At 30.7% G+C, this 20,834-nt stretch overlaps 6 protein-coding genes across 7 annotated transcripts in view; 3 read left to right on the forward strand and 3 right to left on the reverse strand.

The window, feature by feature from the left end:
• Positions 1–31: 31 nt before the first annotated feature.
• Positions 32–5,373, forward strand: LOC131663700 (uncharacterized). Its single transcript, XM_058934255.1, has 5 exons — positions 32–389; positions 768–1,619; positions 1,697–2,090; positions 2,203–2,506; positions 2,593–5,373. The coding sequence occupies exons 1-5, from the start codon at positions 262–264 to the stop codon at positions 2,685–2,687; spliced, it is 1,773 nt and encodes a 590-aa protein (XP_058790238.1). The 5' UTR covers positions 32–261; the 3' UTR covers positions 2,688–5,373.
• An 876-nt stretch (positions 5,374–6,249) lies between these two features.
• LOC131663684 (ras-related protein Rab-39B) lies at positions 6,250–13,329 on the reverse strand. Its single transcript, XM_058934217.1, has 3 exons — positions 12,887–13,329; positions 10,279–10,388; positions 6,250–9,836 (listed from the first exon to the last, which is right to left on the reverse strand). Exons 1-3 carry the CDS (start codon positions 12,992–12,994, stop codon positions 9,398–9,400), a joined length of 657 nt encoding a protein of 218 aa, XP_058790200.1. The 5' UTR covers positions 12,995–13,329; the 3' UTR covers positions 6,250–9,397.
• Positions 13,330–13,838: 509 nt separating this feature from the next.
• Positions 13,839–15,783, forward strand: LOC131663709 (adenylyltransferase and sulfurtransferase MOCS3-like). Its single transcript, XM_058934275.1, has 5 exons — positions 13,839–14,127; positions 14,285–14,498; positions 14,580–14,878; positions 14,947–15,408; positions 15,497–15,783. Exons 1-5 carry the CDS (start codon positions 13,950–13,952, stop codon positions 15,646–15,648), a joined length of 1,305 nt encoding a protein of 434 aa, XP_058790258.1. The 5' UTR covers positions 13,839–13,949; the 3' UTR covers positions 15,649–15,783.
• Positions 15,649–17,606, reverse strand: LOC131663710 (probable galactose-1-phosphate uridylyltransferase). 2 transcript variants are annotated; one of them, XM_058934276.1, is made up of 7 exons: positions 17,393–17,605; positions 17,271–17,312; positions 17,025–17,194; positions 16,736–16,941; positions 16,435–16,663; positions 16,096–16,312; positions 15,649–16,025 (listed from the first exon to the last, which is right to left on the reverse strand). In XM_058934276.1, the coding sequence occupies exons 2-7, from the start codon at positions 17,290–17,292 to the stop codon at positions 15,781–15,783; spliced, it is 1,089 nt and encodes a 362-aa protein (XP_058790259.1). In that variant the 5' UTR covers positions 17,293–17,312; positions 17,393–17,605; the 3' UTR covers positions 15,649–15,780. The 2 variants fall into 2 exon arrangements, with proteins under 2 accessions (XP_058790259.1, XP_058790260.1); XM_058934277.1 differs by having other exon boundaries at positions 17,271–17,606.
• A 326-nt stretch (positions 17,607–17,932) lies between these two features.
• Positions 17,933–19,324, forward strand: LOC131663785 (probable rRNA-processing protein EBP2 homolog). The gene is made up of 3 exons (XM_058934418.1): positions 17,933–18,102; positions 18,187–18,270; positions 18,350–19,324. The coding sequence occupies exons 1-3, from the start codon at positions 18,052–18,054 to the stop codon at positions 19,175–19,177; spliced, it is 963 nt and encodes a 320-aa protein (XP_058790401.1). The 5' UTR covers positions 17,933–18,051; the 3' UTR covers positions 19,178–19,324.
• Positions 19,325–19,343: 19 nt separating this feature from the next.
• LOC131663783 (transmembrane protein 104 homolog) overlaps positions 19,344–20,834 on the reverse strand; it is a 66,164-nt gene continuing 64,673 nt past the window's right edge. The window contains 4 exon segments of the mRNA XM_058934416.1: positions 19,344–19,760; positions 19,895–19,998; positions 20,065–20,407; positions 20,579–20,627. Of these exon segments, the coding sequence (XP_058790399.1) occupies positions 19,488–19,760; positions 19,895–19,998; positions 20,065–20,407; positions 20,579–20,627 (769 nt within the window). The 3' untranslated portion in view covers positions 19,344–19,487.

Below are 20,834 nucleotides of genomic sequence, written 5' to 3' on the forward strand. Positions count from 1 at the left end.
AGTGTCAAGCGAGGAAAGAGAGAGAGAGAAGTTTCGTTTCGTGTATATCGGCTCTGGTGTTGCTGCTGCGGGCAGTAGAGCGAGCGTAGACTGCTGGGCGGTATTTGCTTTTCGTTCGTTTATCTGTACCTATATACGCTTATTATTTTTTTTCGCAAACGACGACTATATTCGTCATTCACCTTCCTGGTTATCTTGACCTGGTGTGTTTTACATCGTGAGGATCCATATACACACATATTACATTACACATCTACAATCATGGATCCCGCGGTTTTCCCCGAAGAAATCTGGATCAAGATCCTACTTGAGTGCGACGTACCTGATATAATAGCCTTCGGGAGCACCTGCAAGTACCTACGCAAAACCTCCGACACGGATTATCTGTGGTGAGTGAGGTTAATCGTTTTGCGTTATTCCAACTTCATATTTTTATTTTGCATTTACTGGTCGTTCTTACGCACATTACATTTTTATGTTTATAATGTAACTATTTATCAAGGACAATTACCAAAGTTCTTCCCGAGTTTAATGACACATTTAAGCTTTGGAAATACAGTTGCATATGACTTTCTTAAGTCCTTAAATAATTGTCATAATGAGGAATGAGTCTGAATAAACTTAATTTACATATTTTTAGTATCTTACTCTACAAATAATTATAGTCGTAGAAACTTTAAAGCATTGAGGAACAAGTCAAATATAGTATATATACCGTACATAACAACCTACCATAATGTCCTTAATCTACATTATACTTTTTTCAGGAAAATGAAATGGTTACAACTTATATCAACAGTACAATTTCAATTCCCTGACATGAAGTATCTTCAAAATTTAAGTGTCAGCTTTAAAGCTATGTGTTATCGGCTGCACATGATTTTAACCTTGAATGAGACCAATGAGAACTCATTTCCAAAATGCTGCAACTGCAGCAGCTATACATGTCAGAGGAACTGTGTTGAAGGTTCCAGTGTTAAAGTAGTTATAGAAATAGGAAATAAGTATACATGGGTTATTACTCCTAACTTTGGTTTAAGAAGACACTTTTCCATGCTTGGCTTCCCTAAATATAACAGTGAAACTCACAATCAAGTTGAAAAGCCAATTCTTCCACCTGTACAAAACATTCCTAGTAGTAGTTGTCGAAGAAAATTGGAAAGTAAATTTGTTACAAAGAAGTCTATTGTTAAATTGTTGAAACTTTCAGAGCCTGAATCCATAAAAGATCCACCTCGTAGTGGACCATTTTGTGTATTTTGCAACTCAGTTCAGCTTTATAGAGAGAAGAGAAGGATAGAATTGCATCCTAATGATGCATCTTGTTATACTAGATGCAATCCTATTTACCAGAAATTAATTAATGGTTACTGTACAGACACAGAAAAAGTTTTAGGAATACCAAATATCAATCTATTTAATCCAGCTGAAGCACTACTTGTTGATGGAACATTTTCAGTACTCAAAGATTTTGTAGATCATCTGTTTCGTCAAATGAGTTTAACAGAGACACTCAAAAAACCAAATGCTGTTCTTATGTTCTGTGAACCATTGGCAATACATCCGTTACTTAGAAAACAACTTTTACATTATCTATTTCAAGAAGTTAAAGTAGCAAGGTAAGATAGACACATTGGTTTATTTAATGTAGTACATCAAAATGTATTTTTACTAATGAACATTATTGTATCTACAGAGTTTGCTTAGTTCCAAAACCATTAGCAGCATGTGCTATGCTTGGAGTAGAAACTTGTATTGTCGTTGACAGTGGTGCTTTGAGTACAACTGTGGCTGTTGTATTTAATGGGCGGGTAATGCCAAATAGGTGGAAACTTATACCTGTTGGAGGCTGGCACGTAGCATACTATCTGAAACAAGCAATGAATTGGCAACCAAAAGAATTCCATGAAATTCCAATATCATACTTAGATTACCCTACAGTGAAAGAAAGATGTAGGCTTAGTCTTGACATAAGAAAAGAAGAGTGCAATAATAGATCCGACAGACTACATAAAGGTGGACAAAATAAATCTGAAAAAGTAGATATAGATATAAGAGTTGATACTTATGCAAACTGTAAAAAGGATTGGGTATGTTTTTAATCATGAAATAAATAAAAATTATGATTAATATATTAATAAACTGTAAAGTCGTTAAATTTTACGGTTTGTTAATATATTAATTATGTATAATTTGTTATAGAAAGTTTCATTGGGAGCAGAGTTGTACACAGCTCCAGAGCTTATGTACGTCAGTATGGATTTACCTGAAGTTCTGAAAGAAGTCACAAAAGGATTGCCAGAAGAAATAAGAGTCAGTTGCCTTTCCCGCATACTTCTTACAGGTGGAAATACAGACTTGGCTGGATTCGAGTTACGATTGAAACTAGATTTGAAAAAAATTCTTCCGGAATATGCACAGATCTTGGAAGTGAAGAGTTGTCCTGGTACTCACAGTTGGAATGTAGCAATGGGATCGACTTATGTGCCTTTAGCTGTACATCCTGGTAAATATTTTTATCTAGTTTGAAGATAATATAATTACTATAAAAATCTTAATATTTATAATATATTGATTGTCATTATTTCTTAGAAAAAACACCTCCTGAGTACATGAAAGGAACTCCTTTTTGGTTGTCACGAGAAGAATATATTCTTTTTGGATGTGAATCATTATCAAGCCATTAAGAGAAATGCTAAGTCAAACAGCTACTTCAAAGTAACTTTACTAAAACAAATGCACAATATGAAATAGTGCATAGATAATACCAGGAATTTCAATGTTACCATCTCACAATATATTCTATCCCAAGCTGTTGATAAGTTTATAGGGATATTCTTCGAAGATCTATCAAACTTTATAATCACAAATATGGAATAACTTTTTAGGACTGATTTGGGTGTGTAAAAAGAATACTCTCATAATTGTAGATATGATCGGCTTAAAAATCTTATTCTAATGCGTCATGAAATTTCAATTATGTTTAAAAATAATGGTTCCTTGGGAATCATTTTAATATTCATAATTCTTCTTGATATTAAAAAAATATCATAATAACAGTCAATCGTGATACATAAAATATATTTTGGCATTTTGTTAACATTCCCATTGTTTTTCTCATTTGAGCCGATAATATCTATGCTTTGAAGCACTTTCTTTACCAAAAGAAGAATAGCATTTACATTATAGAGCAAAAGGCTGTTTGAAATTTTATCAAATATTTATTTTTATTTTTATGTTTTAAAATTCCTTAATTTGTTGACTACTGCATTTTTTACTATTATCAAAAAGTGCAGAGTGAGCCAACAACCCAATATGGAATTGAATGTATTTTTAGGCCTTAAATAAGTTAGAAATTTATGCTTTATAATGATATTGTACTAATTGAATTAGCTTCATAATGTAATTTTTTTTTGAAATTTATGAAATTTATAGACACTTTTCTATGTGATTATTAATAGTATGCACTTTGTGCATATCTAAAGGAAATGAATAATGTCATAATATCAATAACAAAAATGAAAAAACCCGTGAAGTATATAAAAAGTTTTAATAATTTACTAATGGCTATGAATAATCAGATTATTGAAGATAAAGTTTGTCTCTTCGTTTGAAACATGTAAAATTGAACAAAATTGGTAATTAATGAGTACTTTCTTTAATTAAGAAAAGGAAAAAAATGTTTATATTTAGGTCTGCCACGTGTTCGTGAGTTTGAGTAGGATCATAGATAATATAAAACTTTTTTTTTGTAAATAAGACAAGTGAGCGAGTGTCTTTATTATGCTTAACGTCGTGTTGAGAAACAAAAGTAAAAGAAAAAATAATTATGTGATACAGAACTTACAATTAGTATTTCTTAAAGAAAAAAAAGAGAATACGACATAAAAATGTCGGCTATTTCTTAAATTTATATCGGATAAAGTCTTGCCAAAAGAAATATGTATGGTCAACGAGAACGAAAAAAAATTACATGGGGAAGTTTCTAGTCATATTTGAAACTTAGAATTATAAGAGAGTTTACTTCCAAGTTAATATATTCAGTAATACAAATAAGATCTTGTAGTTAGAACATTAGCTATAAAAATAAAATTCTAATTCTGTTAGGTTTACAGAGTAGTTCTAGGCGAAAATATATAAGCTAGCTAGACCTTCAATAAGAAAAAATTCGACTGTTTATCCAGATATTTATGCATCGCTCTTGGACGACAAAAATTGTACTACAATTACCATTGCTCTATCTATACAATACATACATGCACATAATAACAATCTGCTAACTACACATTTATTCATAATCTATTGTACTCCGAGCCACAAGTTCTACTTACAGTTAGTTTATTTGGAATGATTTAAAATCAGTAACTAATTCTAATCATCGTACGTATGGGACAAGAATTTGAATAATATTAAAGCATCGTTTATTTATTATGATGTTTGGAGTTTTTCATTAAAATAGTTTTATCGCAACAACTTTAAAGCTGCCCCTTCAAACTATTCCATGTATCCTCACAAACACGGCTTAAATAAAAATTTTTATACTAAGTACTTTAGTATTAACTAAAAGTATAAAATAATAATGTATCGATTATCGATAATGCCTAGACATTGATTTATTGACATTACTTTTTCAAATTATTTTGCTTCTTTAATAAGTTTTAATGCTTATGTATATGTAGTACAGTTTTTCTTATATGTCGACGGAAAAGTGTGGTTTTATTTTTTAATATTTTAATGATTAATGATTATTAAAATGTCTGAGAATCGAAATGACATAGAAGTATACGATTGAATGTTGTTGATAGAAACAATATGTATATTCAAGTTACAAAACAGGCTTTTAATCCAATTATATGTACTGACTAATTTAAAATTTTATATTTTTGTATCGGATTTCATTTGAAGAATTGTTGATGTTTGATTATCGATGAGCATTGGTCAAATAATTATTTAGTCATTGATAAGATTAAACGTAGTCAGCATATAAATCACTTGTATAAAAATATAGAAATATAAATTTTTGTTTAGCTGTAAGCATATTAAAGCAAAGACTTGATGTAAAATTCGGAACTTTTTATATGAATTCAAAGCATTCGTCGATAGTGTTAGATTTGGGCACTGTTAAATACCTTAGAATAAGTTGGTTTATTATTGTCATGTATAAAATACCTTTTATTGGTGAAAACTATTAGTAATAAAATTGATAAAAATAAAATCTTCTACTGTTATTTGTTAATTTATCTGTTACAATGAATAGTTATGAATACTAACTACCAGATCATATTTTCTTATAATATTGACTCCAAGAAAAAAAACGTACATTTTCCCTTTTTTACGTGTTTTATTCCAAGTAATTATCATATGAAAATGTGTATTCGAATCTTTTGGTAGTTCCAAGATGACTAACATTGTTCTAAAGAAATTTATTAAAAAATTTTTGTTGTTTTACAAATTGGGTTACAAACTAATCCATGTTCGTAATAATTATTTTTTTATTCTAGATATTAAAAGTATTTTTACCAGTTTATTGTTATTACCAGTATTTTTGTCAAACAGTATTTTCGTCAATTATTATCGGTCAAATAAACATTAGTACGAAAAACTGAATCTAGCATTATTTCAAGATTTAGAGGTGAAGGTAAATAATAAATTTTGAATAGGAACTTAGTCTGCATACATGATGAAAATAAAGGAAAAAATCAAATATACTGTACATACAATAAAATTTCCGATAGATTTTTAAATTTTTGCTTTTTAAATTAGATTTTCAAATGTACATCAATTTTAATAGTTATGCATTATCATCTGTTAAAAATTGATATAACATTTCAAAATTATTTGTAATAATTGTGGAAAGAAAAATATTCAAGAAATGATGATTCAGAATTAAATTATTTTTATTTCTTATCACAAGACTGTGTGACGTGCAAAGGGTTTACAAGCGTTTATTCGGTAACGAAAGGTTATTTAAAATATATAATGTAAAAAGGTGTCCAATGTAAAAAAGACTCATGAACATTTGTAAACAATATCGTTGCTTTGATCGCATAAGAAAAATGATTTTTCATATATATATATATATATATATATATATATATATATATATATATATATATATATATATATATATATATATATATATATATATATATATATATATATATATATATATATATATATATATATATATGTGTGTGTATATATATATATATATATATATATATATATATATATATATATGAGGTCTGTTTAAAAAGTATCGTGAATTTTATATTTTTTCAAAAAGTATTTATTTATTCATGAATATCTATTTTTTCCCCTTTAAAGTAATCCCTCTCGGATATAATGCACCTATGATAACGCTTTTTCCAATCATCGAAGCACTTAAAAAAAATCATTTTTCGTGATCTTGTTCAGCTCTTCCTTTGATACCGTCTTTATCTCCTCAATCGCAGCGTAGCGTCATCTTTTCACGGGCCTCTTCAGTTTTGGAAACAGGAAAAAGTCACAGAGGATCAGGTCTGGGGAATATGGTGGATACGGCACCATTACTGTGTTGTTTATGGCCAAATATTCGCGCACAAGCGAATGATGTGTGAGTACGGACGTTAAAATGGTGCAAAAGCCAGTTTTTGTTCTTCCACAAATCCGGACGTTTATGGTGGATTGCTTCGCGCAAATTGTGCATAACTTGCAAGTAATATTCCTTATTTACCGTACTACCCTGTGGCAAGAACTCATGATGCACCACACCCCTGCAATCGAAGAAAACTGTGAGCAAAACCTTCACATTCGACCGAACTTTGCGCGCTTTTTTCGGTCTTAGCTCATGCGGCAGCTTCGATTGAGGTGATTGAGCTTTTTGGTATCCACATCATAACCATAAACCCATAATCCGTTACTTGAAGCGTCTGGAGCACATTTAGGTCGTTACGGACCGTGTCCAACATCTCCAGAGCAATGTTAACGCAAGCTGTTTTTGGTCGAAATTGAGCAATTTTAGCACGAATTTCGCGGTGACCCGACTCATGCCCAATTCATTGATTAAAATCGAATGGCATGAACCAATAGATATGTTTAAGTCCTCAGCAACTTCTCTAACGGTGATTCGACGATTGGCTAATACTATTTTCTTCACTTTAGCAATGTTTTCATCTGTTGTTGACATGCTCGGGCGCCCGACACGCTCTTCGTCGTTCACATCTTCTCGACCCTCTGAAAACATTTTGTACCACCGATAAACGTTGCTTTAGTCTAAGGTAGCTTCACCATATGCCACAGTTAACATTCGAAATGCGAAATGCGTACGTGCAATTTATTTTGTTTTTCACACACAATTTGATACGGATTCTTCGATCCATTTTTTGGAATAGGCAAAAATCGAAGACGAACCAAAACATATCTAAGCAAAACAGCTGCCAAAAATTAACAAAACATTAAAAATGGTCGACGTTGTCAGTATAAGTAAGGGACATAAGTATTAACATAAGGTTACAAAAAAATTAAAAACTAAATATACATAGCCCGCGAAAATTCAAAATTCGCGATACTTTTTGAACAGACCTCGTGTGTGTGTGTCATTCTTTTTCAACGAATGACCCTCTACAAGCCAAAAATCATTTGGTTATTGAATGAAAGTATGAATTTATTACGAAAGTAGAACTCAAGACCTTTCATTTGGGATGTTTTAGAGCTCAATCAGCTTCGTGATGCAGGCTTTATTATCAATTTAATAAACAAAAAGAATTTCAAAAGTAGGCTTCAAGACCTATATAGAAATTGACCACCTATCGAAATTTGATGAACAAAATGATTTTTGGCTTGTAGGGGATCATTCGTTGAGAAAGATTGACTGATATATATCCAATTATTTACATTATATTTAATAATATACTACTTTGTTGAAGATATCGTTTATGATAAAAACTTTCTTTGTAGTCTATATCGTGTTGAATCATAACACAGTGTAATCATCACTTTTTACGTTTGGTTTCGATTAACTTTCGGAATTCCGCTTACGAGTGATGTTATGTAATAACTTCTAATAGTTAAAAAAATGTGACAAGTCTTCATAAAGATCTATTTTAAAACTCTTTCATTTAACTTTATTAGCAAATAAAATTAGAGTTTGCTAATGTCCAGAAATGTATATACGTTGGATAATTAAGCTTTATAAGAATTATGTACAATTTTCGGTAGTTATACAACAAAATTCTTCGTCAGATATTAACAAAAGAATGTACAACCTGCACCAATATATTGTCTTATTCTCTCGCACATCCATATCTGAATTTACTCGCATTAATTTCACATGAAATTTGAATGGCATCAATGATCAATCGGTATAAAATATAGTAGCTTAAAATGTTTATAATTATAAGCAGTACAAAATAGATTTTATCGAGTTTATTCACTCTTCATGATTGAATTCAGTGAAATCGCATAAAGCAATGAGTAACCATTGCTACGTCAAATAGTTTATGCATATGTCGTAAAATGATTAAGAATTATTTGGAAAAATATTTTTGAATGCATACATATTACATTATTTTATATAAAAACTTATTAGTAACTTCAATTTGTTTTCTTAAAAATATAAAGATGACTCTTAAAAATAACTCATGAAAACAATAGTATTTATGTAACAGAAATGACTAATAACCGAATTTGAACATTTATTTAAAAAAATTAACTTGATATACATGCGTATTAAAATTTCAAGTTTTTAAGACGCACCACGAGTTGTTATTAGATAGTATTTAATTACATATCAAAGTTTATTTCTTTTTCTGTATCTTTTCTACTAAAGGTGTACAATCTTATTTAATTTATTTATACAATCTATATACAAAAATGAATATTTATCCTATACATGCTTATTCAATTAATGTCTCTGATAACATAGTTTTTTTCTGGTAGCTGCAAGAATGCATTAGTGATTTAAAAACGATACAATAATTGTCAGATAATAAAAACTATAAATACTAAAAAAATATATCGTTTTCTTGATCTAAATTCAATACAAAATAAATAAAAATAAAAAATACACAAAAACAGTACAAAATCCAAAAACAGTTTTTTTCTGGTCTTAGCTAAAAAATTACTACACTAAAGTTTTTGTCAAGAGAATAACTTTCAATGCATTCTTACGCAATTATATAACGAGTCGTCGCTGAACAAAGATTAGAAAAGTTTCAAAAGAAAAATCGAACGAACAATGAATCTGCAGATTTTATAATGGCAGCTAGGCAGATTTTTGTGAAGAGTAAATAAAAGAAACGAAAAGCACACTTTCGACAATTTATCGTGTTCAACAACAAACCAACGATTAAACGTTCACTAATATGATTAGACGACAAACTAAAAATCGGTCATCGACAATAAAAAGCAAAGCAAATTAACAGCACGAACTCTTAGCGGGTTCAGCCTCGACGAGATTAAAGTCCAATCCGCCAGGTCTGGCGAATCCAGTCTTGATACCGTCCCATCCGTCCTCGAGTTTATACTCGCCATTCTGTATCCGATTGTAAACCTCCTGAGTTACAGTCCTGAATGCCTCCTCGACATTCAAGCCGGTCTTAGCACTCGTCTCCACGTGATGAACGTTGTACTGATCGGCAAATGCTCTCGCTTCTTCTTTCGAAACTTCGCGTCGACCACCATTTGTTACAAGGTCAAGCTTGCAACCGACCAGACAAAATACCGGCCGATGTGGTTCGATGTGACGACGTGCTTCCATCATCCATTGAGGTATATGCTCGAAACTCTTGCGATTGCACACATCGTACACGAGAAGTGCGCCAACGCTGTTGCGGTAGTATGATTTCGTTATGGACCTGCGAATAAGAGACAGAATTACCTTGTACGTTTCATTTTGAAACGCAGTCATGAAAAAATATAGCAGAGGCGTTGGTGGTTTAATTGGATACAGTTTCGGTGAGTCATCGAGTATGCATATGTAAATAATAATACATATTTTCCATCTATTTCTGTTGGTGAAGCTTATCATTGATGCTTTTATATTTTATATTTTTTTATCTTGTATAACTGTATCATTTGTGAGTGTTCGAAAAAGTTGATTTAGTATTAGGAAACGTCGTTTTTTTCTGTATTAATCAATGTCGCAAAATTAACTTTGTTTTTTATTAATTAAGCTTCAAACCTACATTTTGTGTGAAAACAAAGTTTAAGAAAAATAGACATTCAATGATATATCATCGTGTTATGCAAACTCAAAATACCAAAAAACATACGATTTTAATAAATGTGGAAAATTACCGAAACCGTTCTTGTCCAGCCGTGTCCCAAAGCTGCAATTTGATCCTTGTGCCATCTTTGACTTCAATCAACCGAGCAAAAAAGTCCACTCCTACCGTTGGATCCGAGAGCTGCAATAATACGATAATCGTGTCATTATAAAAGACAGTCACTTCTCGACTACTTTTAATCAAATAATTCTTTTCACAATCGTCTCGCTAATGTTAAATTGATGAAACACGTTCATCATGTAATTGCCGTTATGTAATACTCGCAATATTAATTACGCGTGGTTGATATTTAATGATTTCCACTTCGCTTGTGCAACTAGCATTTGCATTTTCCCTTACAACTCCATAGAACTAATTACTATATCGACCGACATTTTCTCTATACGCAATTATAAAGTTCATGTTGCACACCAATATAAATGCATTTACTAATTCGTCTTGATCGTGATATGTTGACATAATATTAATTGATAAGATAGTTATTAAACACTACATCAAGTTCGTTTTGATTGGCTCTACAAACAACTTCTTTCGATTGCTTTTAAAAATAAACGCTACATAAAAACTTTCAAACTGTAAAAATGACTTTATTCGCTTTAAAAATCAATTAATGGTTTGCTGTATGAATTATTATAAATTTAGTGCGTTATTATACTTGCAAATAGTACTCATAAATGTGTATAGCGGCATTATTTGTCGCTCATCTTCTAGCTTGCAATTTTGTCAAAGGCAATCATAATTTTTAACTTTATCGCTTTCATCGCGTAAATGCAGCGCGTCTAATTTTATCACTGACAGCCGTTGTCAGCTTATCAGTCGGCAGCTTATGAGGACAAAATAATTGATACGTATATTTTTGGATTCTTTTCAACTATTTTGATATTTCGGTAGAATGTTCGACAATTCAAATAGAAACATTTTGTTGTTATAAAAGCGAAATCATAATAACTAAAATAAATAAAGTAAAAAGTAATTTTGGAAAATTCAATGTCCTCGAGGCCCGAATAACGACAAAATGCGTGAGTAGAGTACATTAACGTATCTACTAATACGACAATAGTAATTATACTAAAACTATATCACAACGCGTAAATGAACTTTTATGAAATGTGGGCTTAGTTTATGGTTAGATGAATTTAGATGGTTGCTTACAAAAAATAAAGAATGCCAAGTTTTCTTGTGTAAAGTTAGATTATTTTTTGTGCTACTGCCATTGACCTAAAATATTTTCATTTATATCGTCAAATTTTCCACTGTTAAAACGTTGATACAACCTAGTATTTTTGGCTTAGATAGAAAGATTAAAAGTATTTGCATTATCAGAAAAAATACAGAAGTGCAATATACAAAAGTTTCAGTAGGTTAATGATGTTATCATAAATTGCCACATACATATGTTTCAAAACCGAGTTGAAGTGTTGAGCCGATAAACATGGAATTCCAAACAAAGCTGCTCGAATCGCACAAGTAAAACCATCTGCATATAAAACTGCACAAATAAATCTGTCAACGTGCTGTCATTGAGGCAAATCGAGTGCATGAGCTCTTGACTATCTCTATCCTGTTGAAAATCGCGATCACACTGGGAAAATCATATCGTGTTCTCCAAAGCAAATTTCTCTCGTAAATATATATACAATATAAGTAGAACTGTCTTGTTTGACTAAAGAGAAAATGCAAGTCGCAATAGAGTATCTATAAGTGCTAAAAAATTTCGCGTATTAATAAATAGTTTTATTTGGCTAACGCATTTGTTCAATTTTCTATATTAATAATGTACGACGTAAATACTGGTTATTTCTGTCATATTGTCGGCTTTAGTCAATTCAAATTAATAACGAAATATTATAAATCAAAAACAAAACCTATGTTAGTGAGTATTTTCTCATATTTTTATAATTATAAATATTTGTTAGAAAATATAGTATAAAATCCAATGAATATCGCCTATTAAACTTTATACAAATTCATCGAAAAACATCGATCCTAAAAGAAATCGGTGCATTATTAATATGAAAATATGGTATTGATTGTTTTACTTTAAGCAGTGCTATGCGGAGTCTTATTTAGTATATTACCTAACTAGTGAGGCAAAGTAGATTCTTGTCTCGTCTGAGGTTTACGACCAAGCAAAGCGAGTCATAGTGGAAGGGCACACTACAGTATTTTTCAAACCATGAAAGAGTATGGCATTTTTATAACCTATGATAATTTATTATTCCCTAGCCGCTCAGTTATATATAACCACATATTTCCCTGACTCATGCTTGGACAGTACACATTTTATATTTTGACAGTAAATAAGTTGTAACGCTGATTTCTAGTACTTGAGTACAGGTAACTAGACAATTTATTATTAAGATATTTTATCGTATAGAGTCTAGAAAATTAAATCAGTAAAAATGAGAGAACACGAGGCTTTAAAAAATGAGCAGAAAATCATGCACACACAACTATCATACGTCCGCTTTGCTACGCAAATATGTAAACAAAGAAACAAAACGTAAATTTCAATAAACGTTCCACAACCGCGAAAGAGAGTGAGAACGAAGATGGAAGAACAGAGGGGAAAGCGATGAAAATAGTGAAGCATGTGTCATCATATTTTGCGTCGTTACCTCAGCGAATTTTCCATCGGTGAAGTATTTGAGCAGTGAGCTCTTGCCCACAGTGCTATCACCGATGAGAATCAATCTAAATTGATAGTCAAATATCGGCTCCACCATTTTGCACACCGTCAAAACACACGACACGCACTTGCACTTCAATCCTCCTCTTCCACCTCTTCCTCCCGATCGTTCCCCGACTTCTTCCTCTGACTGCGTCGTCGTTATGCCTGACGCTTTCCCTATACGGTTTTACTAAATTTCAGCTGCTGTGCTAGCATAATTATGCTGGTGGCTGTAACGACAAAAGTGGATATCCGCATGTACGAGGGGGACAACCCCTTTGGTGAAACAACAACAAGGCACACGATAACACGTCGCTAATACGATGCTGCTCCGTAATGTTACTAGTTAGCACAGCCACAGCGAACTACTCACCAACGACCCAACGACTACCTGACTTGAATCGTTTTATTTTTTTGTTTGCCAGATCGCCTTCACGCTAGCTCCGTCTCGTTCGCTAGCGCGCCGATAGCGGCGGAGTTCACAAGTTTTAGATACGCGGGAATCGCTTGAATGGACTTTGAATAATTTGATCGATGGGTTTTTGTTATGACAGAACCATGTCATGTTATTGATATTAGTAGCAATATCTATTAATGAATCAATATGAATTACCTTTTAGTAATACTAATGGAAAAAACTATTCAAATATTTGTTATTTATTAACAAATTTATTACAAATAGATTTTTTTGTTTATTCGTTTATCATCATATTCTATCAGAATGTATGCATATTTTTCTTTTTATAAGTGAATGCATATATTTAATTTGCATTAAGATATTTTTCACCAAATATTTTTACTATATTTATTTACTTTCACGATTTCGAAGCAGAGTGTTTGTCTGATCCAAATACTAAGAATCGATCAGCTGATCCTTTCGTGCAGCATGTTCACCACGTTGTATTTTCATAACAATAACATTATTCAGTCGCTAGAAATAAGGAGTGCCTTGCAAACGATCGTGCTACTTTTGCATTTGATTTGAAATAATAATAGATACATTTTACAATATGACTGAAAAATTATTATTAGAGGAAATAACAAGTTTAAAGGAAAAATTGCGAGAAAAAGAAAATAACCTTGCAGAATTGCGGCGTGAAAAACAAATTTTACAGCCACATGGATTAAATAATTCTGAAATTTCAAGATACAGTAGACAAATCCTCTTATCTGAAATAGGAGTTTCAGGTAAATACTTTTATTCATTTATTTATTTATTTATATGTTAAATATATGCAATATTGGTATAAATCCACTCACTACTTGTTTTGCATATTATAATTTATAATTGTTGAAACAACAAATAGTATGTTTCTAATTTTATTTTATTATTCTATTAATATAGGACAAGTCAAATTGAAAAATTCATCAGTACTTATTGTTGGTGCTGGAGGTTTAGGCTGTCCATCGTCTTTATATTTAGCTGGTGCAGGTGTTGGTCATATTGGTATTTTGGATTACGATGATGTAGAAATTACAAATTTACATAGACAATTACTCTTTACAACCTTAGATATAGGTACATCCAAAGTTGATGCTACAGCAAGTAGTCTCAAAAGGTATAATGAATAAAATGAATAATATAGGATTAAGCTATTTAGGATTCATTTTATTTATACAAATCCTGTTGGTTATTTCAGGTTAAATGATAACATTAAAGTTACTCCATACAAACTTCAAATTAACAGTAAAAATGCTTTGGAAATCATCAAACAGTATGATGTCATACTGGATGCTACAGATAACGTAGCTACTCGTTACTTATTAAATGATGCCTGTGTCATTAGTGGGAAGCCTTTAGTATGTGGATCAGCATTACAATTTGAAGGACAATTAACAGTATACAATCATTTTGGTCCTTGCTATAGATGTATTTTTGCAAAACCACCTCCTCCTGAAACTGTTAGTAATTGCGGAGATAGTGGTGTACTTGGAGCTGGTAATTATTTATCACATGTTATTTATGTAATGAAATAAATTTTAAGAGATATTTATTTTCATTTACAGTAGTGGGAACTATAGGTGTACTTCAGGCTTTACAAGCTATAAAAATAATTTTAGGAATGCCAGGTATTCTTGCTGGAAAACTTCTAATATTTGATGGAATAGATACAATTTTTAGAAATTTAAAATTAAGATCTAATAATCCAGATTGTGCTGTTTGTGGTAGTAATCCTAAAATTCGTAGTTTAATAGATTATGAAGAGTTTTGTGGAGCCAAAGCAAATGATAAAAATCCAGATTTAAAAATCTTGAATACTGATGAAAGAATAAGTATTAACGAATATCATGAACTTATTAAATTATCCTCTAAACCTTATCTACTGATTGATGTAAGATCCAATCAAGAATTTCAAATGTGTCACTTAAAAGATTCAATTAATATTCCATTCACAACAATAAGTGGCAAAAATGGTATTGATATTGTTAAAAAAGAAATTGATAATATGGATGCAAATTTATGTGATGGTAACTGATTTAAAATATACATATATATATTTATATATTTTTTAATATTAAATTTTTTATACATAGAATGAAATATTTTTGCTTTCAGTTTTTATCCTTTGTCGCCGTGGAAATGATTCTCAAAAAGCTGTCAAAATTTTAAAGAAATCATTTTCTAATTCAAATTTAAAAATTAAAGATATTGCAGGAGGAATACATGCATGGACGCATAATATAGATCCTAATTTTCCAATTTATTAAAACAACAACATTAACAATCAACAATATAAAAACCAATTTTATATTACACTTTGAACAACATGTAAATATTAAAATTATAAATTAATTTTTCAATTGTATAAACAACTATTATATATAAAACCATTTTATTTATTAAATAAATTGTGATAATTCCTCATTATTGTAACTTGTTTCTGGATGTTTATAATGTATAGTAGTCTGAGACCGTAATTTTTCAGCTGCTTGTTCAGCAGTTAAATCTCTTTGAGATTGAGCTAAAAGTTCATATCCAACCATGTGCTTTTTGATTGTAGCGGAACGTAATAGTGGAGGAAAATATATTCCATGAAAAGTCCAATGACTATAATCTTTGTCATACTCTAGCCCAGTGGGTGCACCTACAATGAATTAAATTATAATTCACAGTAATAGAATTATTAGCTTGTATTATTAATGCATATATCATACCATGCCAACCCATTGAATATGGGAATGAACACTGGAATAAATTATCATATTTTATACATAGTGTTTTGATGACAGCTGCGAGTGATGTTTGCTCTTTTTCATTCAATTCTTCCATTCTGGTGACTTGTCTTTTGGGTAAAACCATTGTTTCAAATGGCCATGTAGCCCAAAAAGGAACAACAACTAACCAGTTTGCTGTTTGAATTACTATTCTTTTCTGCAAATTTGTTTATTAACATAGTTTAAAATTTAGTCAGCAACATTAAATATGATTCTATTATGTAAAAATTAATTGAATAAATGATACTATTATGTAACAAAAAATAATTATTTCTTTACCTTTTTAGAACATTCTTTTTTCATATAATCAAATAGCATTGGTGACTTATTACGATGGTAATATTCTCTTAAATTCATATCTTTGATTCTAGGTTCATTAGGTAAAAATGAACTTGCCCATATTTGACAGTGTGGGTGTGCATTGCTGCAACCCATTAAACTTCCTCGATTCTCAAAAATTTGTACCCATGTCCATTTTTTTCCAAGATCTAGTATTTCATTTATCCACCTTTTTGAAAAATTCAAATAATACTACAAAACGTTTTATTTCATTTTTAAATCAGATAACAATTTTTCTCACTGTTTAATAACTTCTTTAATTTCCTCTATTTTCATCAAAGCTATTGTCACATTAGATTTAGGATGAAAACACATTACTTTGCATGTACCTTGAGCTGGTCCTGTTCTAAATAATTCTTCAACTTCTTTTGGTGGATCTGGTACACTTTCTAACATCGCAGGGAAGTCATTAGTAAATGTATATGTTTTTTCATATTTTGGAGTTACCTAAAATTAAAGATTTTACCATGGAAATAAAAAGAATTAAGTTTAGCTTTTGACAATAAATAAACTCAAACTTAATGACATACCAATCCACTAGCTCTGATATTGCCAGGACACAATGGATTATGTGGATCATATTCAGGGGGATCTTTATCACTACTTGGTTCTACCTGGCCTCCCCAAGGTCGTTTCATTCGATGAGGAGATACTAAAACCCATTCACCTCGCAATGGATTATACCTACAATGTTGATGTTCTACAAAAAGATATTTGGAAAAATATTATTCAACTGTTAAAACAATGATTTCATAGAAGTTTAATTATTTGTTCACCTGATGGGTCAAAAATTTCCATGTTGTGTAAGAGAATATAAACTGTAAAAGAATAGATCAAATGACATACATGCTTATATATACAGCAAATATAATATAATAAATCAAATATTGCATCTGACTTATAAATTCAACTTAGTTAAAATAATCGTTCTTTATCCACGAAGTGATATTTATGTTGACTCTCCACTTATGGAAGATCTGAAGATCACAGCGTGACTGCAATCGATGCTTTAATACTGACAGAACTATAAAAAAAGAATTTACGATATCGACAATAAAAATAATTGCAAGGTCTCGCATCAACACATCCTCATGTTTGTCGGGACTAACATGTGACAAACTTATTATGACCTCGCGCGTGCAACCTACATATATATAAACGTGCAAAGTACGTGCAAGCTAGAAATTAAACTTGTATTATTTGCATTTTTTTCAGCAGCAAATTTACAATCTTGATTGCATCGTTGAGAAACATTAATTAAGTAGCAGTCCTTATCAGTTCACGATGTTTTCATCACTTAACTATGACGAATTTCATCTTGATAACTTAATAATACGCCAGTGTATCAGTGCACGTCCACTTTTCCCGCCTTGAATTTTAAATATAGTACAATATTTTCTCGCAGTCATCATTAAGCGCTAGTGTTGCAATGTTTAAATGCACCGATGTGCACGTGCGAGTATATTGTTAAATTGGTATATTAATTCATGATCGGGGCCACTCCTAAGAATTTTTTGTTGAAATTGTTGAAAAAATAACAAATCTGTTCTTTGAAAAATGTCGGATCTATCGGAATCTGAATCAGAGTACAATTCTTCAGACGAAGAGGTAAGTTGTTCTAATACTCTAATCTTGAAACAAGTATCTTCTATTATGTAAATTGTAACCTCGTATTTTTACGCGTTCATTCAGCTTCAAGAAGCTTTTGCCAAAGGGTTGTTGAAGCCAGGATTGAATATTGTTGAAGAGAAAAAAAGAGAGTACAAAAACAATGTTGTAAGTTTCAGCTTTTGGTATAAATATATTTTCACTTCAAGTATTATTTAAATTTTCAGTCAAATATATTTTGTTTTAGCGTGGCTTAAATCAAATATTAAAAGACTTCACAGTTAAGCTACCATGGATAGAAAAATTAATATTAACAAATACTCCAGCACCATTAGCTCCAGAATTAGCTTTACAAATGATAGAACAAACAGATCGTAGAGCCCGGCAACTCCAAGGAAATAAGAAATTGCCTCAGTTTACTCCAACTGATGATCCAGTTTTAAACGATTTTAAACGAGAGACCATGTTTCATAGACAGGCACAAAGTGCAGTTATTGAAGGTATTGCTAGGCTTAAGGCACTCAATATTTCCACTAAAAGGCCAGATGATTACTACGCTGAAATGGCTAAATCAGACGCGCATATGACGAAAGTTAAAGAAAATTTGCAAAAGAAACAAGTAGAAGCTCAAAGAACAGAAAAGATTAGGCAATTGAGACAACAGCGTAAGATTTCAAAACAAATGCAAGTAGAGGCTACCTTGAAGAAACACGCTGAAAAGAGAAAACTGATGGAAGAAGTGAAAAAGTATCGTAAAGGTATCAGAAAAGATTTAGATTTCTTAGATGATAAGAAAAAACTAATGCCCAAAGGTAAAGATGGAAAGTTTATGAACAAGAAAGCTGTAGATAAAAGAAATACTAAAAATTCCAAGTTTGGATTTGGTGGTAAAAAGAGAGGGTCAAAGAAAAACACAAAAGACAGTTCAGCAGACGTTTCAGACTATAGAAGACCAAATAAACCTGGGAGGTCAGGTAAGTCAGGAATGTTAGGTAAAGGAAAACCAATGAATAAAGGCCATAAACAGAGACCTGGAAAAAATAGACGAGTACAAATGAAATCTAAAAAAAAATAAAAGTGAAAATTGTGATTAATTGAAAAAAATAGTGATGAATGGAGCATATATAAATAAATACTTTATTAATAATGCATCTCTCGCGAGATAATTGTGTAAATTTTATCTTACAATTGGACAATATAAATAAAAGTATCGATATAAAAACTTAAAATTCATATTTGTGAATATTAAATACCTCAATTTTATTAATACAATTACATTTTTAATTTTTATACCATTAGTTTTGTAGAACTAATTTAACAGAATAAAAAATACAAATATATATTTGTTATAAATCACTATAAAAAAAAATTTTAAAAGCAAGTGCTTAAGCTTTAAAACAATCCTTCTCAGCTCTTAAACATGCCATAACTTCTACTGGATTACATTTTTTTGTGTGTTCCTTAACAGATGGTTCACAAACTCTCATGAATGGATTGATTAATTTTTCTTCACCAATTGTACTCGGAATGGTTGGAAGATTATTTTTACGGCGACAACAAGCCCAATCTATTCGTTTTTTCATTGCTTGATTGTTTGGTTCCACGTGTAAGCCAAATTTAAGGTTGCTAATGGTATATTCGTGTCCACAATAAACTTTCTATAAAGAATCAAGTGAAAGTTAATATTAACAAAATTAATATTAACAAATTAATAATAACTAATAAAGTATATGAATGCTTTTTTATATAATTTACTGATTATATACTTCTATTTAAGAAAATATAAAAATACCGTTTCATCTGGTAGTTTTGCCAAAATTTCATTTAAAGCATGATGCATTTGATCTGCAGTTCCTTCAAAAAATCTTCCACAACCTCCACTGAATAGAGTGTCACCTACAGATAAATAATATTATGACTAACTTTATTAGCAATTTATTTTTCTTAGGTATTTATACTTACCAGTGAAAACTGCTGGTTCTGAACAACTTTTTGTCACATAATAACATATGTGACCACGAGTATGACAAGGTGTATGCAGACATTCAATTTTTAAACTTCCCATATTAATAATACTTCCATCACCAACTTTACATGTTAAAGCTTTGATTCTATCATCACCTCCATAAACTTGTAAATCTGGTTTAGAACAAATTATGCTTTCATTTCCACCATCATGATCCAAATGATGATGAGTTGTTAGTACTTTTGTTAATTTGCAATTATTTTCTCTAACAGCAGCTAAGACAGTATCTGGAGCTACTGGATCAACAACTGCTGCTTCATTGGTATCCTCATCAATGATCTGTTAAAAAATATTGTTTTTCCAAATTAAAAATCAGATCCTAAGAACTATTTTACAATTTTTAAACATATCAAATCAACATTAAAATTGAGAAAATTATATCTGTTAATTGAATACTAATAGATTTGAATTCTACAATATTTAATTAATATTAAAATGCAATTAACTTACAAGATACATAAAGTTGTCTTGAAGAGCAGGTAAAATTTTAACTTTCATCCTATTGTGATCCACAGAATTTGGTGAACTATGATTACTGTGGACAAGTCGTCTAAATTTTATAAACGGAATGTGTTTTGCTGGAATTTCAAATTAACCTATTAAAAATTTTATACTCCAAAATGCTGTATATTTACTTTAACAATTAAAATACAAAGTTTAGACAGTTCTTTAAATGAAATTTTATACACTGAAGTTGGTAAATAAT

The sequence above is a fragment of the Phymastichus coffea genome, unplaced genomic scaffold (assembly GCF_024137745.1).
Source record: "Phymastichus coffea isolate CEN01 unplaced genomic scaffold, Cenicafe_Pcof_1.1 PCOF00038, whole genome shotgun sequence".
Classification (NCBI taxonomy): Eukaryota; Metazoa; Arthropoda; class Insecta; order Hymenoptera; family Eulophidae; genus Phymastichus; species Phymastichus coffea.

What these genes read in the sequence shown, in the direction of transcription:
- LOC131663785 (XM_058934418.1), top strand. Translation starts at nt 18,052, where the DNA reads ATGTCGGATCTATCGGAATCTGAATCAGAGTACAATTCTTCAGACGAA. An exon ending in ACAATTCTTCAGACGAAGAG is followed by an intron (nt 18,103 to 18,186) that starts GTAAGTTGTTCT and finishes GCGTTCATTCAG; the next exon opens with CTTCAAGAAGCTTTTGCCAA. An exon ending in GAGAGTACAAAAACAATGTT is followed by an intron (nt 18,271 to 18,349) that starts GTAAGTTTCAGC and finishes ATTTTGTTTTAG; the next exon opens with CGTGGCTTAAATCAAATATT.
- LOC131663684 (XM_058934217.1), bottom strand. Translation starts at nt 12,994, where the DNA reads ATGGTGGAGCCGATATTTGACTATCAATTTAGATTGATTCTCATCGGT. An exon ending in CCGATGGAAAATTCGCTGAG is followed by an intron (nt 10,389 to 12,886) that starts GTAACGACGCAA and finishes GTATTATTGCAG; the next exon opens with CTCTCGGATCCAACGGTAGG. An exon ending in GCTGGACAAGAACGGTTTCG is followed by an intron (nt 9,837 to 10,278) that starts GTAATTTTCCAC and finishes TCTTATTCGCAG; the next exon opens with GTCCATAACGAAATCATACT.
- LOC131663700 (XM_058934255.1), top strand. Translation starts at nt 262, where the DNA reads ATGGATCCCGCGGTTTTCCCCGAAGAAATCTGGATCAAGATCCTACTT. An exon ending in TCCGACACGGATTATCTGTG is followed by an intron (nt 390 to 767) that starts GTGAGTGAGGTT and finishes TACTTTTTTCAG; the next exon opens with GAAAATGAAATGGTTACAAC. An exon ending in CAAACTGTAAAAAGGATTGG is followed by an intron (nt 2,091 to 2,202) that starts GTATGTTTTTAA and finishes AATTTGTTATAG; the next exon opens with AAAGTTTCATTGGGAGCAGA.
- LOC131663710 (XM_058934277.1), bottom strand. Translation starts at nt 17,292, where the DNA reads ATGGAAATTTTTGACCCATCAG. An exon ending in GGAAATTTTTGACCCATCAG is followed by an intron (nt 17,195 to 17,270) that starts GTGAACAAATAA and finishes ATCTTTTTGTAG; the next exon opens with AACATCAACATTGTAGGTAT. An exon ending in ATATCAGAGCTAGTGGATTG is followed by an intron (nt 16,942 to 17,024) that starts GTATGTCATTAA and finishes CTTTAATTTTAG; the next exon opens with GTAACTCCAAAATATGAAAA.
- LOC131663709 (XM_058934275.1), top strand. Translation starts at nt 13,950, where the DNA reads ATGACTGAAAAATTATTATTAGAGGAAATAACAAGTTTAAAGGAAAAA. An exon ending in ATCTGAAATAGGAGTTTCAG is followed by an intron (nt 14,128 to 14,284) that starts GTAAATACTTTT and finishes CTATTAATATAG; the next exon opens with GACAAGTCAAATTGAAAAAT. An exon ending in GGATGCAAATTTATGTGATG is followed by an intron (nt 15,409 to 15,496) that starts GTAACTGATTTA and finishes TTTTGCTTTCAG; the next exon opens with TTTTTATCCTTTGTCGCCGT.